Below are 14,447 nucleotides of genomic sequence, written 5' to 3' on the forward strand. Positions count from 1 at the left end.
ATTTCGTTCTCCGGTGTCTGGGGCAGCGGGGGGCTGCATATTGCGCATGCACAGTGACGCTCTGCCTCCCGAGCATAGAAGTTGCCCCTGAGACGGATCTGTTCCTCGGCCGAGGAGGGCACGAAGCGCTCGTGTGGTTGTAAAGATTACGAGCCGCCGTCGGCGAGGGGATCCGGGCTGGAAAGCAAACCCCGCTTTATGTGACAGCCGACTGTTTATGGAAACTCCGGCCGATAAAGTAAACGTGTCACGCCGAGGCTTTCACCGCAGAGTCTTCTATAGTATCCATAGGCAGCCCTAGCACTCCTTTTTCCGCCGACTACAGCTCCCATCATCCTCAGCGGGCTCTGCATGCGCAGTATTGTGGTGCATTGCAGCTTTTGTAAAATACCCGTAAGGTGGGCCCATAATAATCATTTACAGACACGAATCCAGATCTGCGGCACTTATTTAGCAAACATGGCCAGATTACCAGTGAGTATTAACCTTGGAAGTAAAAAGTGCAGCAGCCTCCCAGCAGAAGTGGTAGAGGGTAATACAGTGAGGGAATATAAGCATGCATGGGATAGACATACGGCTCCTGAATCTAAGACGAGACCAACGACTGATTAAGGTTTGAGTCTTTACAGCAGAAGACTAGACGGGGGCCGAATGGGGCCGATCTGCCGGCAGGTTCTAGGTTTCTATAGTATTTTTTATTATTATTTCCTTTTTTGTGCCGTTTTTAACATGTAAAATGAAGCGGTGGCCCTTTTTCCCTCCCACGGACGAAGCGTTTTGGTCTGCATGCTGTGGGGTTGGGTGTAGGCAGGACCCGCTGGCCTCTGTCCCGTTCATCCGCTGTTTGCTGGAGCTGCGTTTAGCGGACCCGCGCCGGGCTCACGGCGTCAGGAAATGCCAGGATCTCTGAGATTACCGCCCGGCACAAAATATCCGTAAATCAGCGCGGGCCGAGGGGCCGCGGAAACCCCACAAGGCAGCAGTCATTTTTTTTACCATTTCAGGGATAATTCCGGCTTCCTTCTAAAGAAAACTTTATTTAAAATGCGACGATTGCAAAGAAAACAGCAAAATAAATAAATCCGATGGCAAGAATTCGGGAAGCGGGATTTCTGGCCGAAGAATGTTTTCTTCTTGGGATAAAATAGACGGGGATCAGAAACCCCTCTTTCCGTATCTCTTTCAACTGAAGTCTGATTCATTCCAGAATCCACCGCAAAATAAACGAAAACGTTCCGTGGAGATCCATTCCATAGCGGAATTTAACGCTCGCGCGTTCCAGAGCTTTACGGCCCTCACTGCCCTCTGTTTAAGCCGGAACTGCCTGCCACTTCTCTAATTGTGAGAGTTACTTCGCTCAACATTTCAGCTGTCCAAATAGGGACTGTCTCCTGAAAACCAAGACACTTGGGACGTATGTGTATTGCTGTGTCTTAGAAGGCCATCTATCTATCTTTACCGTATCTATCCGTCTATCCATCTATACAGAGTCCGTCCGTCCGTCCGTCATTCTACACATTGTAATGAGATTATCTCTCAGTATCGGGAATCTTTTATTCTCTTTATTCCTTTGCATTCCTTCTTTGTATTCTTTCCTAATCATCCGTGTGTTTAATGAGCCGCTGCCCAAAACATATCGTTCCGAGTTATTATTGATATGTGATTATTATAAATATATTATTATATTATTATTATTATGGATATATTATTATATTATTATATTATTATTATTATGAATATATTATTATATTATTATTATTATGAATATATTATTATATTATTATTATTATGGATATATTATTATATTATTATATTATTATTATTATGAATATATTATTATATTATTATTATTATGAATATATTATTATTATTATCTTTTATTTATGTGGCACCAACAATGTACTCGGCGCTTCGTACAGTCCATACATTGTATGCTCCCTCTCGGGGTCCGTCTCCCAGCGGCCGCTCCAATCTTTGGCGTGTTGTTATTCTCCGGGGAGACGTCCCCGGTATCGGGTTTATTCCGTGTATCCGGAAGCGTCCCGCGGTCTCTTGTGTGTTTGGGGTAAGATGCGGTTAGGGGGTCGCTGGCCGTCTGTTTTGAGGGAACGTCCTGACTGCTTCACCGCACTGCGCTCCACACGCGGCCGCTAGAGAGTTTATGGGTTTCTTATTGCGCGGAGTGTATGTGCGTGTGTGTATGTTTGCATGTGTGTATGTGTGCGTATGTATGTGTGCGTGTGTGTATGTATGTGTGTATGTATGTGTGCGTGTGTGTGTATGTATGTGTGTGCGTATGTGTGCGTGTGCACGGTGTAGGATAACGTGTCTGTGGCGGTTTCAGTGATTTCTGCCGTTTTTCTCTGCAGCCAAGCCGTTTGCCGTGAAGGTGAAGCAGCTGCGGCTTCATAAAGAAGATTTTGAGATTTTGAAGGTGATCGGGAGAGGAGCGTTCGGCGAGGTGAGGAGGTCTTTGCCGTCTCGTGACATTAACAGCGAATCCAAAACCTGAACAGCGCCCCGGGGGGGGGGGTATTTCTCCCCCCTCCGGCATGTAAAAGGTTAAAAGTGCCCCTGTTGCGTTAAAGACACAAGAGAAGGGCACTGACAGGCTGATATGATATGACATCATAAGAAGCATTATATATATATATATATTTCTGTTTTAGCTTCACATTGGACAAGAGAGGCCATCATCTAAAAGTAGAAGGTCAGAAGCTTACATGGAATGTAAGGAAGTTTTACTGATATGGTAGATAAGTAGAGCAGCCTCCCAGCAGAAGTGGTAGAGGGTAATACAGTGAGGGTATTAAACATGCATGGGATAGACATACGGCTCCTGAATCTAAAACGAGACCAACGGTGTATTAAGGTTTTGAGTCTTTACAGAAAACAGGCAGACCAGACGGGCCGAATGGGGGCCGATCCGCCGGCAGATTCTAAGTTTCTTTAAAAGTACAATAATCAGTCCCTATACATCAATATTTGGTAGCGCTCCCTTTAACCTTTGTGGGGGTAAACTTGCCTTCAGGAGAAGCTGCAGCTCCAGAGCTGCAGTACAACGTGCCCCCTTAGAGCAGCCAATCAGTGGCAGGATGGGGCCCCCATTGGTTGATGAGATGATGAGGGAGATTTGTGTGCAAGATAATGACCGGGGGAGGGGCAGAGAGGCAACATGTATGGGGGTGGGGTCTGTACAATCGCATTTGCAAGGGGGGGCCACACGAAAATGTGAAGGGCCCTCCCAGCTGTCATATTAAATGCGTGTGATGGGGGAGAGCCTTCCATTAAAAAAAAACTATTACTACAAACCACAATACGCATTATTTTGGGTAAATTAATGACTGAAATCTTGCGCTAATCGGGTAAAACTAGATATCAAAAATCAGTATTTCTTTTGTTTGCCAATCACACCAAAACAGAGCCAGACCACAATAATACAAACGTATTCAGCTATGAGCCCAGCTGTGTTTTTCCTCCCCATGAATATTAAATCACCTGTATAGATTTCCCTTACTGACGGGGAAGGCTGGCCATCGTATGAGATTTATACGGGGAACGCTGGGATCATTCCTCGGGCAGCTCCAGCCGCAATTGGTGGCCAATTATTCTAATGACCCAAAAACAATTTAAATTATAAATAATCCCAACAGGTAACGCTTTTTTCTTTTTCTTCTCTTAAAACTCCGCAAATAATAATAATATACCTTAAAAGTTCCGGTTTTATTTATTTTGGGTCGTTAGAATTTATGTCCTGCTGGGATTTAGTACCACCCCCCCTGGTCAGAGGATTCTAGGCACTCACTAAGCGTCAGGAAGGCAGTGCTGTCATTGAAATCAGTCACTTTCTGTGCGTGCGGACGGGGGTCTCATTAGACCCCTTGGAAATCTAATTAAAGGGACCGCAGAGCTATCATAAAGTGAGTGTGATGGCCGGGAGTAAGGCCGCTCGGCTAGTATTGATAGGTGCAGTCTTCCACGTGTCTTTACAGGACAGTCAGGACATCCCGTAACGATAAATGCAGAAAACGCTTCATCGTCCGGTCACGTGATCAGGAAAGCGCCCGGATCGGTGTTTGATTTTTTCCGTTGAGAGCCCCGGGAGGAATAATCGGGCAGTAAATAGTGACACCGGTATTCTCCCGTGACATCATTTTATATGATAAAACGATTTAAAAAATGATTGTAAAAGTTACGTTCCAGGCAGAAATCTATTTTCCTTCACCCAGTTTATGGGACAGTAAATTGAAATTTGGATTTGATTTTTAATGTCACAGCAGGGGCAGTAGGTACATGGAACGGCGTGCCAGCCGAAGGGACACAAGTCAGTTAGAACATTGATACAGATCCCTTCAGATGCAGCGGAGCATTCCATACTTTGCATGTCAGAGACTCGTTATCCTCGGTTAGAGTTTAACCCCTTCATCTTTTTTTCGTTGTCGCAGGTTGCGGTTGTGAAGTTGAAAAATACAGATAAGGTGTTTGCGATGAAAATCCTGAATAAATGGGAAATGCTGAAGAGAGCGGAGGTGAGTCCCGAAATAACAAGAAAACGGCAAGACATAAAACTTACCTAAAACCCAAAATAACAAGAAAATGACAAGACGTAAAATGTACCTAAAACCCGAAATAACAAGAAAACGGCAAGACGTAAAGTGAAGAGTTCTGTGGAATTTATCATTTATTTCGGCAAAAATTTTTTTTTTTTGTTAGAAAACGTTTGAAAAGTAAAGTTTGCGCAATCGCAATCATCTTACGTGTAAGAAAACGATATTTCTGCCTCCCGGCAGCCGGAAAAGTAAAGTTTAAAGGGACCCTCCGGCCGTCATAGGCAGTTCTGCCGCCGGCTCTCCGTTCCCGGCCGGGGAGCGTCTCTTTTGGGTGCGCATGCTGAAGGTCACGCTCTGATGTGTAACACTATACGAGATGCCCGTGGGGGGGGGCGAGCAACTGGGAAAACCCTGCCGCCGATCCTTTGTAGCCAAACGCAATAGAAGCTGACCCCGGGGAAAGGGGCAAACGCTTTGGGTTTAACCCTTCAAATGCATTGCCCAGAGCCGACTCGTAGAAGGACGCCGCCGTAGCTCGGGTCGCCGGCAGGAAAGCCGCCTATAACACGCCGGCTGCGGAAATTTGTGCATTCCTACATTTTTTGCGGTTTTAGGAAATTTAGTCAGAGGTTTTGAAACGCTTTTTTTTCCCCTTAGCAGAAAAAAGGCTCTTGGTTTCAGAATGAATGGAAAGAATCGCAGTATATAATAATCCCTGATTTATCACCAAGAGCAAGCGCAATACTTTTGGTGTCGGAATAAAATAATCCATTCACAGATCATTCAGCTAATATTTTCATTAACTTTAATAGTAATAACAGTAATATACCCCCCCAGCGCTGTATACAGTAATATAACCCCCAGCGCTGTATACAGTAATATAACCCCCAGCGCTGTATACAGTAATATAACCCCCAGCGCTGTATACAGTAATATAACCCCCCAGCGCTGTATACAGTAATATAACCCCCAGCACTGTATACAGTAATATAACCCCCAGCGCTGTATACAGTAATATAACCCCCCCAGCGCTGTATACAGTAATATAACCCCCCAGCGCTGTATACAGTAATATAACCCCCCCAGCGCTGTATACAGTAACATAACCCCCAGCACTCTATACAGTAATATAACCCCCCCAGCGCTGTATACAGTAATATAACCCCCCGCGCTGTATACAGTAATAACCCCCAGCGCTGTATACAGTAATATAACCCCCAGCGCTGTATACAGTAATATAACCCCCAGCGCTGTATACAGTAATATAACCCCCAGTGCTGTATACAGAAATATAACCCCCAGTGCTGTATACAGTAATATAACCCCCCAGCGCTGTATACAGTAATATAACCCCCAGCGCTGTATACAGTAATAACCCCCCCAGCGCTGTATACAGTAATATAACCCCCAGCGCTGTATACAGTAATATAACCCCCCAGCACTGTATACAGTAATATAACCCCCCGCGCTGTATACAGTAATAACCCCCCAGCACTGTATACAGTAATATAACCCCCAGCACTGTATACAGTAATATAACCCCCCCAGCGCTGTATACAGTAATATAACCCCCCAGCGCTGTATACAGTAATATAACCCCCCAGCGCTGTATACAGTAATATAACCCCCCAGCGCTGTATACAGTAATATAACCCCCCAGCGCTGTATACAGTAATATAACCCCCAGCGCTGTATACAGTAATATAACCCCCAGTGCTGTATACAGTAATATAACCCCCCGCACTGTATACAGTAATATAACCCCCAGCGCTGTATACAGTAATATAACCCCCCGCACTGTATACAGTAATATAACCCCCAGCGCTGTATACAGTAATATAACCCCCAGCGCTGTATACAGTAATATAACCTCCCAGCGCTGTATACAGTAATATAACCCCCAGCACTGTATACAGTAATAACCCCCAGCACTGTATACAGTAATATAACCCCCCCAGCGCTGTATACAGTAATAACCCCCAGCGCTGTATACAGTAATATAACCCCCAGCACTGTATACAGTAATATAACCCCCAGCGCTGTATACAGTAATATAACCCCCAGCGCTGTATACAGTAATATAACCCCCCAGCACTGTATGCAGTAATATAACCACCAGCACTGTATACAGTAATATAACCCCCAGCGCTGTATACAGTAATATAACCCCCCCGGCGCTGTATACAGTAATATAACCCCCCAGCGCTGTATACAGTAATATAACCCCCAGTGCTGTATACAGTAATATAACCCCCAGCGCTGTATACAGTAATATAACCCCCCGCGCTGTATACAGTAATATAACCCCCAGCGCTGTATACAGTAATATAACCCCCAGCACTGTATACAGTAATATAACCCCCCAGCGCTGTATACAGTAATATAACCCCCAGAGCTGTATACAGTAATTTACCCCCCCAGCCCTGTATACAGTAATATAACCCCCAGCACTGTATACAGTAATATAACCCCCTGCGCTGTATACAGTAATATACCCCCCAGCGCTGTATACAGTAATATAACCCCCAGCGCTGTATACAGTAATATAACCCCCTGCGCTGTATACAGTAATATACCCCCCCCAGCCCTGTATACAGTAATATAACCCCCAGCACTGTATACAGTAATATAACCCCCCAGCGCTGTATACAGTAATATAACCCCCAGCGCTGTATACAGTAATGTTTGTTGGTGACAAAAACCTGGATTTATCTAATTTTGTTCCAATAAACTCCCTTTATCTGCAGACCTGGAGCCGCCATTGCTGTCAGTCATGTGATATTTTGGGTGACTTTCCCGGCTCAAACACCACACTGAGCTGATGCTTTATGGCAATACTAATGAAGTCCCTTCCTCCATAGACTTTCATTACTTAGATGGTCCATCTGTGTGATTGAGACTGAGCCATTCTATTGTTCCCCGCAGGCAGTATGATAAGGAATCGGGGTATTTGTCGAGCAGACTGGGTCAGATGAGAGCAAAGGAAGGGGAGGCAGCATGTAAATTCGTTGACTGAGTTAAAGTCTCTCCGTTTTTGAGCCGCGTGGCAGGGAAGCGGTTAATACCTTCCCATTCCTTTTTTTAACACTTGCCTGAAGGATGCAGAAAAGACGCCCTACGAGGCTTTTTCCTCCGCAAATTATATTTGGTTTTCCTCCCCTTGGGAATAAATATTTAGTAAACAAACGTCACCATGGCAACAGCAGGATGAAGAACGTCTATTTCCAGAGGTATTTTAATGGATGCCGTTCCCAAAATGAATCTGGAAATGTGAGTTATGGTGACCTTCCTTGTGCCCCGGGGGCTGTATACAGCATTCACAGGGTCTTCCTTCTCCTCGGCGTGGGGACTGAGGTTGTTTGTGATCTCGCTGCCGGCGGCGACTCGCCTCCTCCTGGCTGCCGCCGAGTCTCACGAGCCGGCCGAGCGGATCCTTCAGATTTAATGCTTTATTTTTGTGACCGTACGGGGATCTGGGAACTCTCCGGGTTTTTGCCCCAAGCTCAGGGTGAAGGGGCCGATTCTCGGTGCCACGCAGTCAGTCTGAGCTCGCTGGGAGGTTGTAGGTAAAGAGGCGGATGGAATGATAGAGAACCGCGTTGGTCATAAAGGACGCGTCGTCAGAAATAAACGGATAAACCGAGAATCTTTATGACGTTCCGGATCACCGATTTTAACTCCATCCAGTAACTTCGCTGGGGGGGATTTTATCGGGACACTGGGGGTGATAAATACCTAGAATGACATTAAATAGAAATGATGTGGAAATATAATTAAAAGGGAGAGTTTGTATCGTTACCAAAAATAAGGTTCAAAAGTTTGGGGTCACTTCGCTGTTTCCATGAAAAATAATGGAATTTCTGGCTGTAACATAATTACAAAAACGGGTTTCTAACCATCAATTATCCTTTTAAACAAACGTGCCATTGGAACCCAGGAGTGATGGGAGTGATAAAGGGCCATTGGAACGCAGGAGTGATGGGAGTGATAAAGGGCCATCGGAACACAGGAGTGATGGGAGTGATAAAGGGCCATCGGAACACAGGAGTGATGGGAGTGATAAAGGGCCATCGGAACACAGGATCCATTTCATGTTATTTGAATGGACAAAATTCGCTTTTCTTTCCAAAAAAATGTCTAAGTGACCCCAAACTTTTGAACAGTAGGATGAGATCAGCACTATGGAATATGGCGGCGCTATATAAAACAATACGTGATGACTGTGTGTTTCCCGCTGGTTACCGTGTGCTTTGCGCTCCGCAGACAGCGTGTTTCCGGGAGGAGAGAGACGTGTTAGTGAACGGAGACAGCCAGTGGATCACGACGCTGCACTACGCCTTCCAGGATGACAACTATCTGGTAGGTTGATCGTTTCCGGTACGTGCCGCTCGCTGAAAAGAGCTGCAGAGAACGACATCACTTCGTACAGATGCGGATGCCGGCCGATCGGCCCCATTCGGCCCCCGTCTAGTCGCCCGTTTCTCCTGCTGTAACGACTCAAACCTTAATCAGTCGTTGGTCTCGTCTTAGATTCAGGAGCCGTATGGCTATCCCATGCATGTTTAAATCCCCTCACTGTATTACCCTCTACCCCCTCTGCTGAGAGGTCGTTCCACTTATCTACCACTCTCTCAATGAAGAAAACTTCCATACACCACATCTAAGCCTCCGACCCTCTAGTACTCCAGGCCGGACATACCGTGGCCCTTGGTAATACCAGGTGGCCGGGGCCAGGCGTGTGTTACAAGCGGCTCCTACATTTCCCTGTAGTTATCTCCATCTGTTCATCAGGATGTTTATGATCCAGGCAGACCGTTGCATTGTTTGTCATGGATGGGCCTCATAGGAGTTGTAGTCCCTGTACGCAGGGACTGTCAGAAATTGCCCAAGTCCCAGGAGTTTTGCCCCAATCTCAGGCTCTCTGTGAGCAGATCCTTAGGGCCACTCATTCAGGAGCTGCTCGTATGTAACGATATCCGGGCATCCTAATTAGTGCTTTACTCCCTGCTATACCCCAGCTGAAACCCCTGCCTGAACACAGGTGAATTAATTCAGAATATCTTAACAGCCTTATAAGTTATGGTTATTGGAAAAATTTAGTTTATTTCAAATGAGGAGAAATGTTAGAGAAAGAGGCCCTAGTCTAAAATGAGAGGGTCAGGGGGTGGTAGTTAAGTGGAACAGCCTCCCAGCAGAAGTGGTAGAGGGAATTTAAACATGCGTGGGATAGGCATACAGCTCCCGTATCCCACGTGGAATCTCTGTTCTTTTCAGGTCACGTTTGTCAAGAAAACCAACAAGCGTGTCAGACAATGGCCGCTCCGCGTGACGGCCCGTCGCTCATCTGTTGTTTTGCTGAATAATTCTGGTGTTTTCAGGCGGTTTTAGAATTTTTCCGCCCCGGGTGATCAGATAAACAGAGCAGCCCGTCCTGCTACACAAACACCGGCACGTTCCGTGCAGTACCGCGTTACCCGGGGGCGGGGGGTACCAGCGAGCCGTCAGCACCCCTGACACGTCTTGTGCTTCTTCCTCCCCACAGTACCTGGTCATGGATTACTACGTGGGGGGGGACCTGCTCACGCTGCTCAGCAAGTTCGAAGACAGGCTGCCCGAGGACATGGCGCGCTTCTACCTGGCAGAGATGGTCATGGCCATCGACTCCGTGCACCAGCTTCACTACGTCCACCGGTGAGTCGCAGCCAACCCACGATAGATTGTAAGCTCACAGGAGCAGAACCCTCCTCCTGCACCACTATGTGTTATGTATGTTGACCCTGTGTAACAGCGCTACGGTATCTGGTGGTGCTACATAAACATAATGTCATTGGAGAGGCGGCCACCCCTACTGGTTTCCTGATCATATGTGTCCGTAGCGATTGCGTAACATTACGATCACCTATTGCATCCGGTGCAGTAAAGTAACGCCGGAGGTAAGTGCGAGAAATGTCATGTGTTATATATATATACGGTATATATACGTTCCGCTCGTGATGATATATATATATATATACATTCCGCTGCTGATGAGATGTGGGGCTGTCGGCCGGCGGTGTGCCAGGCATTTGCCCCATGTATTTGCCCCCCGTTGTGGCAGATGGCCAGTCCGAGCCCGTCTTATTAACAGTGTTACTGCCCCGTTTTAAAGGTGCCCTCCAACCGTTATAATGCTGTGAGGTCCCTTTAAATTTCCGTGGTGTCTGCCCCGTAGCTTCATGGGGGGCATCCTACAGAAACCCCTCCATGTGCATTTGCCCCTTTCGTGTTCGTGTGTTGGGCTGAACGCGTCTCGTTGCACGCGGTATACTGACGGCCTTTCTGATCCAGCGCTGGCTTGGGGAGGTCTAAGGAGACCCCCTCCCACCGCGTGCATGCGCGGAGTGCTCTAGAACTTTCCATGCTGTCAGCAGCTCTCCAGTAATGCGGTTCTAATCAATGAATGTAATAATAACGATGATGAATCATTTAGTGCGGCCATTTGCCGGGGTCACTAATGCTTATTAACCCCGAGCGCTCTGAGGCTGTGATGCTGGCCAGCGAATTGCGTGACATACTAGGCTCTCCTATCCGGTACTCAGGGGGTTAAAATAATTGCATTTACCTATGCTGGGAGGGGGAGGGGCTTCTCCGGTAATTTGCTGATTAATACTCATTAATATTTCATGGAACGGGAGGGGGTTCAGTGGTGATGGCCGTGCTGATCGCATCCCCCCCCCCGATACATTTAAGAAGTATTTGTGGAAACTGTTTACTGGAAGGGGGGGGTCTGCTCAGCCCTGGAGGAAGCGGTCATGATCTCACTGGGGGTGTTTGTAAGATGGATACCCTCTGCCCCTGTTTAGGTCCGGGGGCCCGTAGTTTACACCCAGCCATGTGCCTCGTGCTATTGTCACAACACAATACTTCATCCTACGTGTAAGCAGATGGGATCTCCTTTGAGGTTATAGGAATGCCTATATACGTTTCTTCTCACCGTTTAACCCCTTCAGGGTCGCTTCTTCCAGGTGCGTTACTCGATGACATAAACATAATCACTAGACCCCTAACATGCCCCTTAAGATAAAAGTGCCCCATTGGGGGTTAGTTAACTGCCCCCTATTCCATTGGTCATGCCATGTTTCATCTCTAACCCCGCCGGCTTTCTGTCCCTCCTAAACAGTTATTTCCTTCCACACTCCTGAGAGGTTTTCTCTCTTATATATTATTCCTCCCCAATGTCTAATAATCCCCGAGCACTTCACTGGCATTTTATATAGAGGAGAGGACTCTTCATATTACACAGCCTTCTTCCCTCCGCATCTCAACTTAACGCAAAGCCGGGGTACATTTCCACCGGACTGCCGGTCGGCAGCAGCTCTGGCATACTCTATATTTCAGCTTAACTCTCACTTAACCCCTTAATGCATTGTTTTCAATGGGTTTAGGGACCTCCCATGAGTTTTAGATCTGGACCATACCAAATAGACGAGCAACGGGGGTAGCCAGAGTCTAGTATACTGTAGAGAAAATGTATATCCGTACGACAACAGCCCCTCATACCCAGCAAACATTCTGACCTCAGAGACCAAAGAGGGACTGGCCAAACTGAATTAGGACACTGGAGAGATATGGTGCACGACATTCTGCCGTTCACGGGCAGGCGGTGGATGATGGGACGTGTAGTCAGCTACCAGCAAGGCTGCCTCTGGGATACAGATCACCGGCGGATACTCGGTCGGTTCGTTGGGTGGAAATGGGAGGATTAAGTGGGATCACGCAGAGCGGCTCATAAGCCCGGAGTGCGCACAGCGCTGTACGCGGGTTACGGAGAGGCTGCAGACACGTTTAATGAACTGTCCGATTCCTCTTCTGCGTGATATCCAGAGAACGTAAAATCTAAAATTGTCCTTGCCGTTTATTACCGAGAACAGATTGCGAGGCATGATGTACGCTTTAAACAAACCGTTACACCTTCAGCTAAGTGGAAACGTTTTCTCCTTGGCAAGAATTTTCGGTAAATGGAAAAAAAATGAGGAACGTTCCTTTTTTTAGACGTCTGCTGGATTTGGAATTCTGTGAAACAGCTTAACTAGAAAGAGTTATTAAACTATATTAAACAATAAAAAGACATCATAAAAAGTATACCGCAGGTGAATGCCATAGTAACAGCAGTCGGATAATATAGAAACATAGAAGCTGCCGGCAGATCGGCCCCATTTGGCCCCCGTCTAGCTTGCCCATTGGTCCCGTCTTAGATTCAGGAGCCGTATGCCCATCCCACGCAGGTTTAAATCCCCCCACATGGTTTGTGAATAAATAATATACTGCCTCTGGGGGAGGGGCTTCACAAGGGGGCAAGGCTAGTCACACACAAGGGGGTGGGTCTGGCTGTTTGAGGGGCATGACTAGCCATGGGAGTGGGTGGAACTAGCCAGAGATAAAGGTGGGGCCAGCTCTGTGTCGTTAAATGTGGTTGGAGGATTGGGCGTGGAGCAGGCGTGGCTAAGGAGAGCGAGGACAGTGACCCGGAGACCCGGATAAGCAGAGCCGGGGAGTCCCCGGGTGACTTTATACAGTGATACAATGATGTAGCCGTACTGCATGCCCCGCCCCACACACTTGTATTCGCCTAGATTGGACACCTTCGCTGGCGGGCGGTGTTATAGGCCAGTCAGAGGCAGGGCTGGAGGTGGAGCAGTGGGCGGTGCCATTTCACTGGTTGTAGTAACTGCGCTTCGTTTAACTCTTTGGATCAGAATTGGACCGCCAATCCCTTTACAACTTTAAAGGGGGGCCCAAGAGGGGCACTTTTTAGGGGGTTGGTTGGCTGCGGGGCTTTAGTAAGATTTAATGTGACTTTGCGGCCTATCGGTATTATAGGGATCGGGGCTGTAGAACCCTGCGATGCCCTCATACCCAGCACGGGTCATCCTGCCAGTCATTTACAGTGAATTCTGCAGAATGAAGTCATCCAATTTATTACCCTTTAAGAGTTTTATTTTGTGAGCTATACATCATTCATTAAGATTTTCACTCGTCGCTTTTTCCATTCTTTTATGGTTTTTACCACTTTTTCCTCTGGCTCTCCTGCAGCGTCACGGAGGTCTCAGACTGACTCATTAAAGATATTGTCAGGTTCGGCGGGTCAGTGACTCGCCGCTTAGAAATCGCACCCTCCAGCGAGATGCCTGTACTTCAGCCGGGATACACAGTACCTTGGCGCTAAAGAATTTTTCTTTTTTTGGGGAGGGGGGAGTGTCACATTTGGGCATCCAGTGGTACTGGGAGTGAGGATTCTAATGCTGAATTGAGTTCTAAAAGCGTTAAATTCAGCAGAGTAGGTGGAACAGCAGCTTTACTCCTCCGCCCATTCGTTTTATGTTGTGTGACGGTCTATATGCTGTTAATCTACATGGTAAAGAATAAAAGGAGGTCTTCTCACCAAACCCACCCCCACCCCCAACATCTCAGGCTTCCGTACCACTGTTGGGATGCATGGCTGGAGATAATGGGGTTACCAAAACTGGAGACGGCCAGGGTCAGGGCGAGACCCGACCGGCTACCAACACTTAGCTTCAGAGCATCGGGAGGTGGCCACGTGGGAGCTCCCAGCTCCCAGGTCAGAGGACCCCCCCCCCTCGGCTGGCCTGTGGCCCCCTGCAGCTACCCAGGACATCTGGGCAACGGCCGTAAATCGAGACTGTCCCACGAACTCATGGGAGACTTGGGTGGTATGCTAAGGGCCCTGCTGTTTTTGGGTTCTACAGCCTCGTTCTGCTGCTTTGGTTCTTTGACTCCTTTGACCCTCTCGGCACAGGACGGCCGGTAACGTTTCAGGTAGTTACTTGCTTAGCAACAGCTGAAAATGCTTTGGATTCCGCTTCAGCCTTTTCTTTCAAGACTTTGTGGCAGATGGCG

The 14,447-nt window shown here is 47.4% G+C and overlaps 1 protein-coding gene across 3 annotated transcripts in view; it reads left to right on the top strand.

Moving 5' to 3' along the window:
* CDC42BPA (CDC42 binding protein kinase alpha) overlaps positions 1–14,447 on the top strand; it is an 80,921-nt gene that overhangs the window by 21,671 nt on the left and 44,803 nt on the right. For all 3 annotated transcript variants that reach the window (XM_053459328.1, XM_053459330.1, XM_053459329.1), the window contains exons 2-5: positions 2,370–2,461; positions 4,446–4,529; positions 8,814–8,909; positions 10,093–10,241. In XM_053459328.1, coding sequence (XP_053315303.1) covers positions 2,370–2,461; positions 4,446–4,529; positions 8,814–8,909; positions 10,093–10,241 — 421 coding nt within the window. The remainder of the gene's footprint in view (positions 1–2,369; positions 2,462–4,445; positions 4,530–8,813; positions 8,910–10,092; positions 10,242–14,447) is intronic.

This window comes from Spea bombifrons, chromosome 3, assembly GCF_027358695.1.
Source record: "Spea bombifrons isolate aSpeBom1 chromosome 3, aSpeBom1.2.pri, whole genome shotgun sequence".
Classification (NCBI taxonomy): domain Eukaryota; kingdom Metazoa; phylum Chordata; class Amphibia; order Anura; family Pelobatidae; genus Spea; species Spea bombifrons.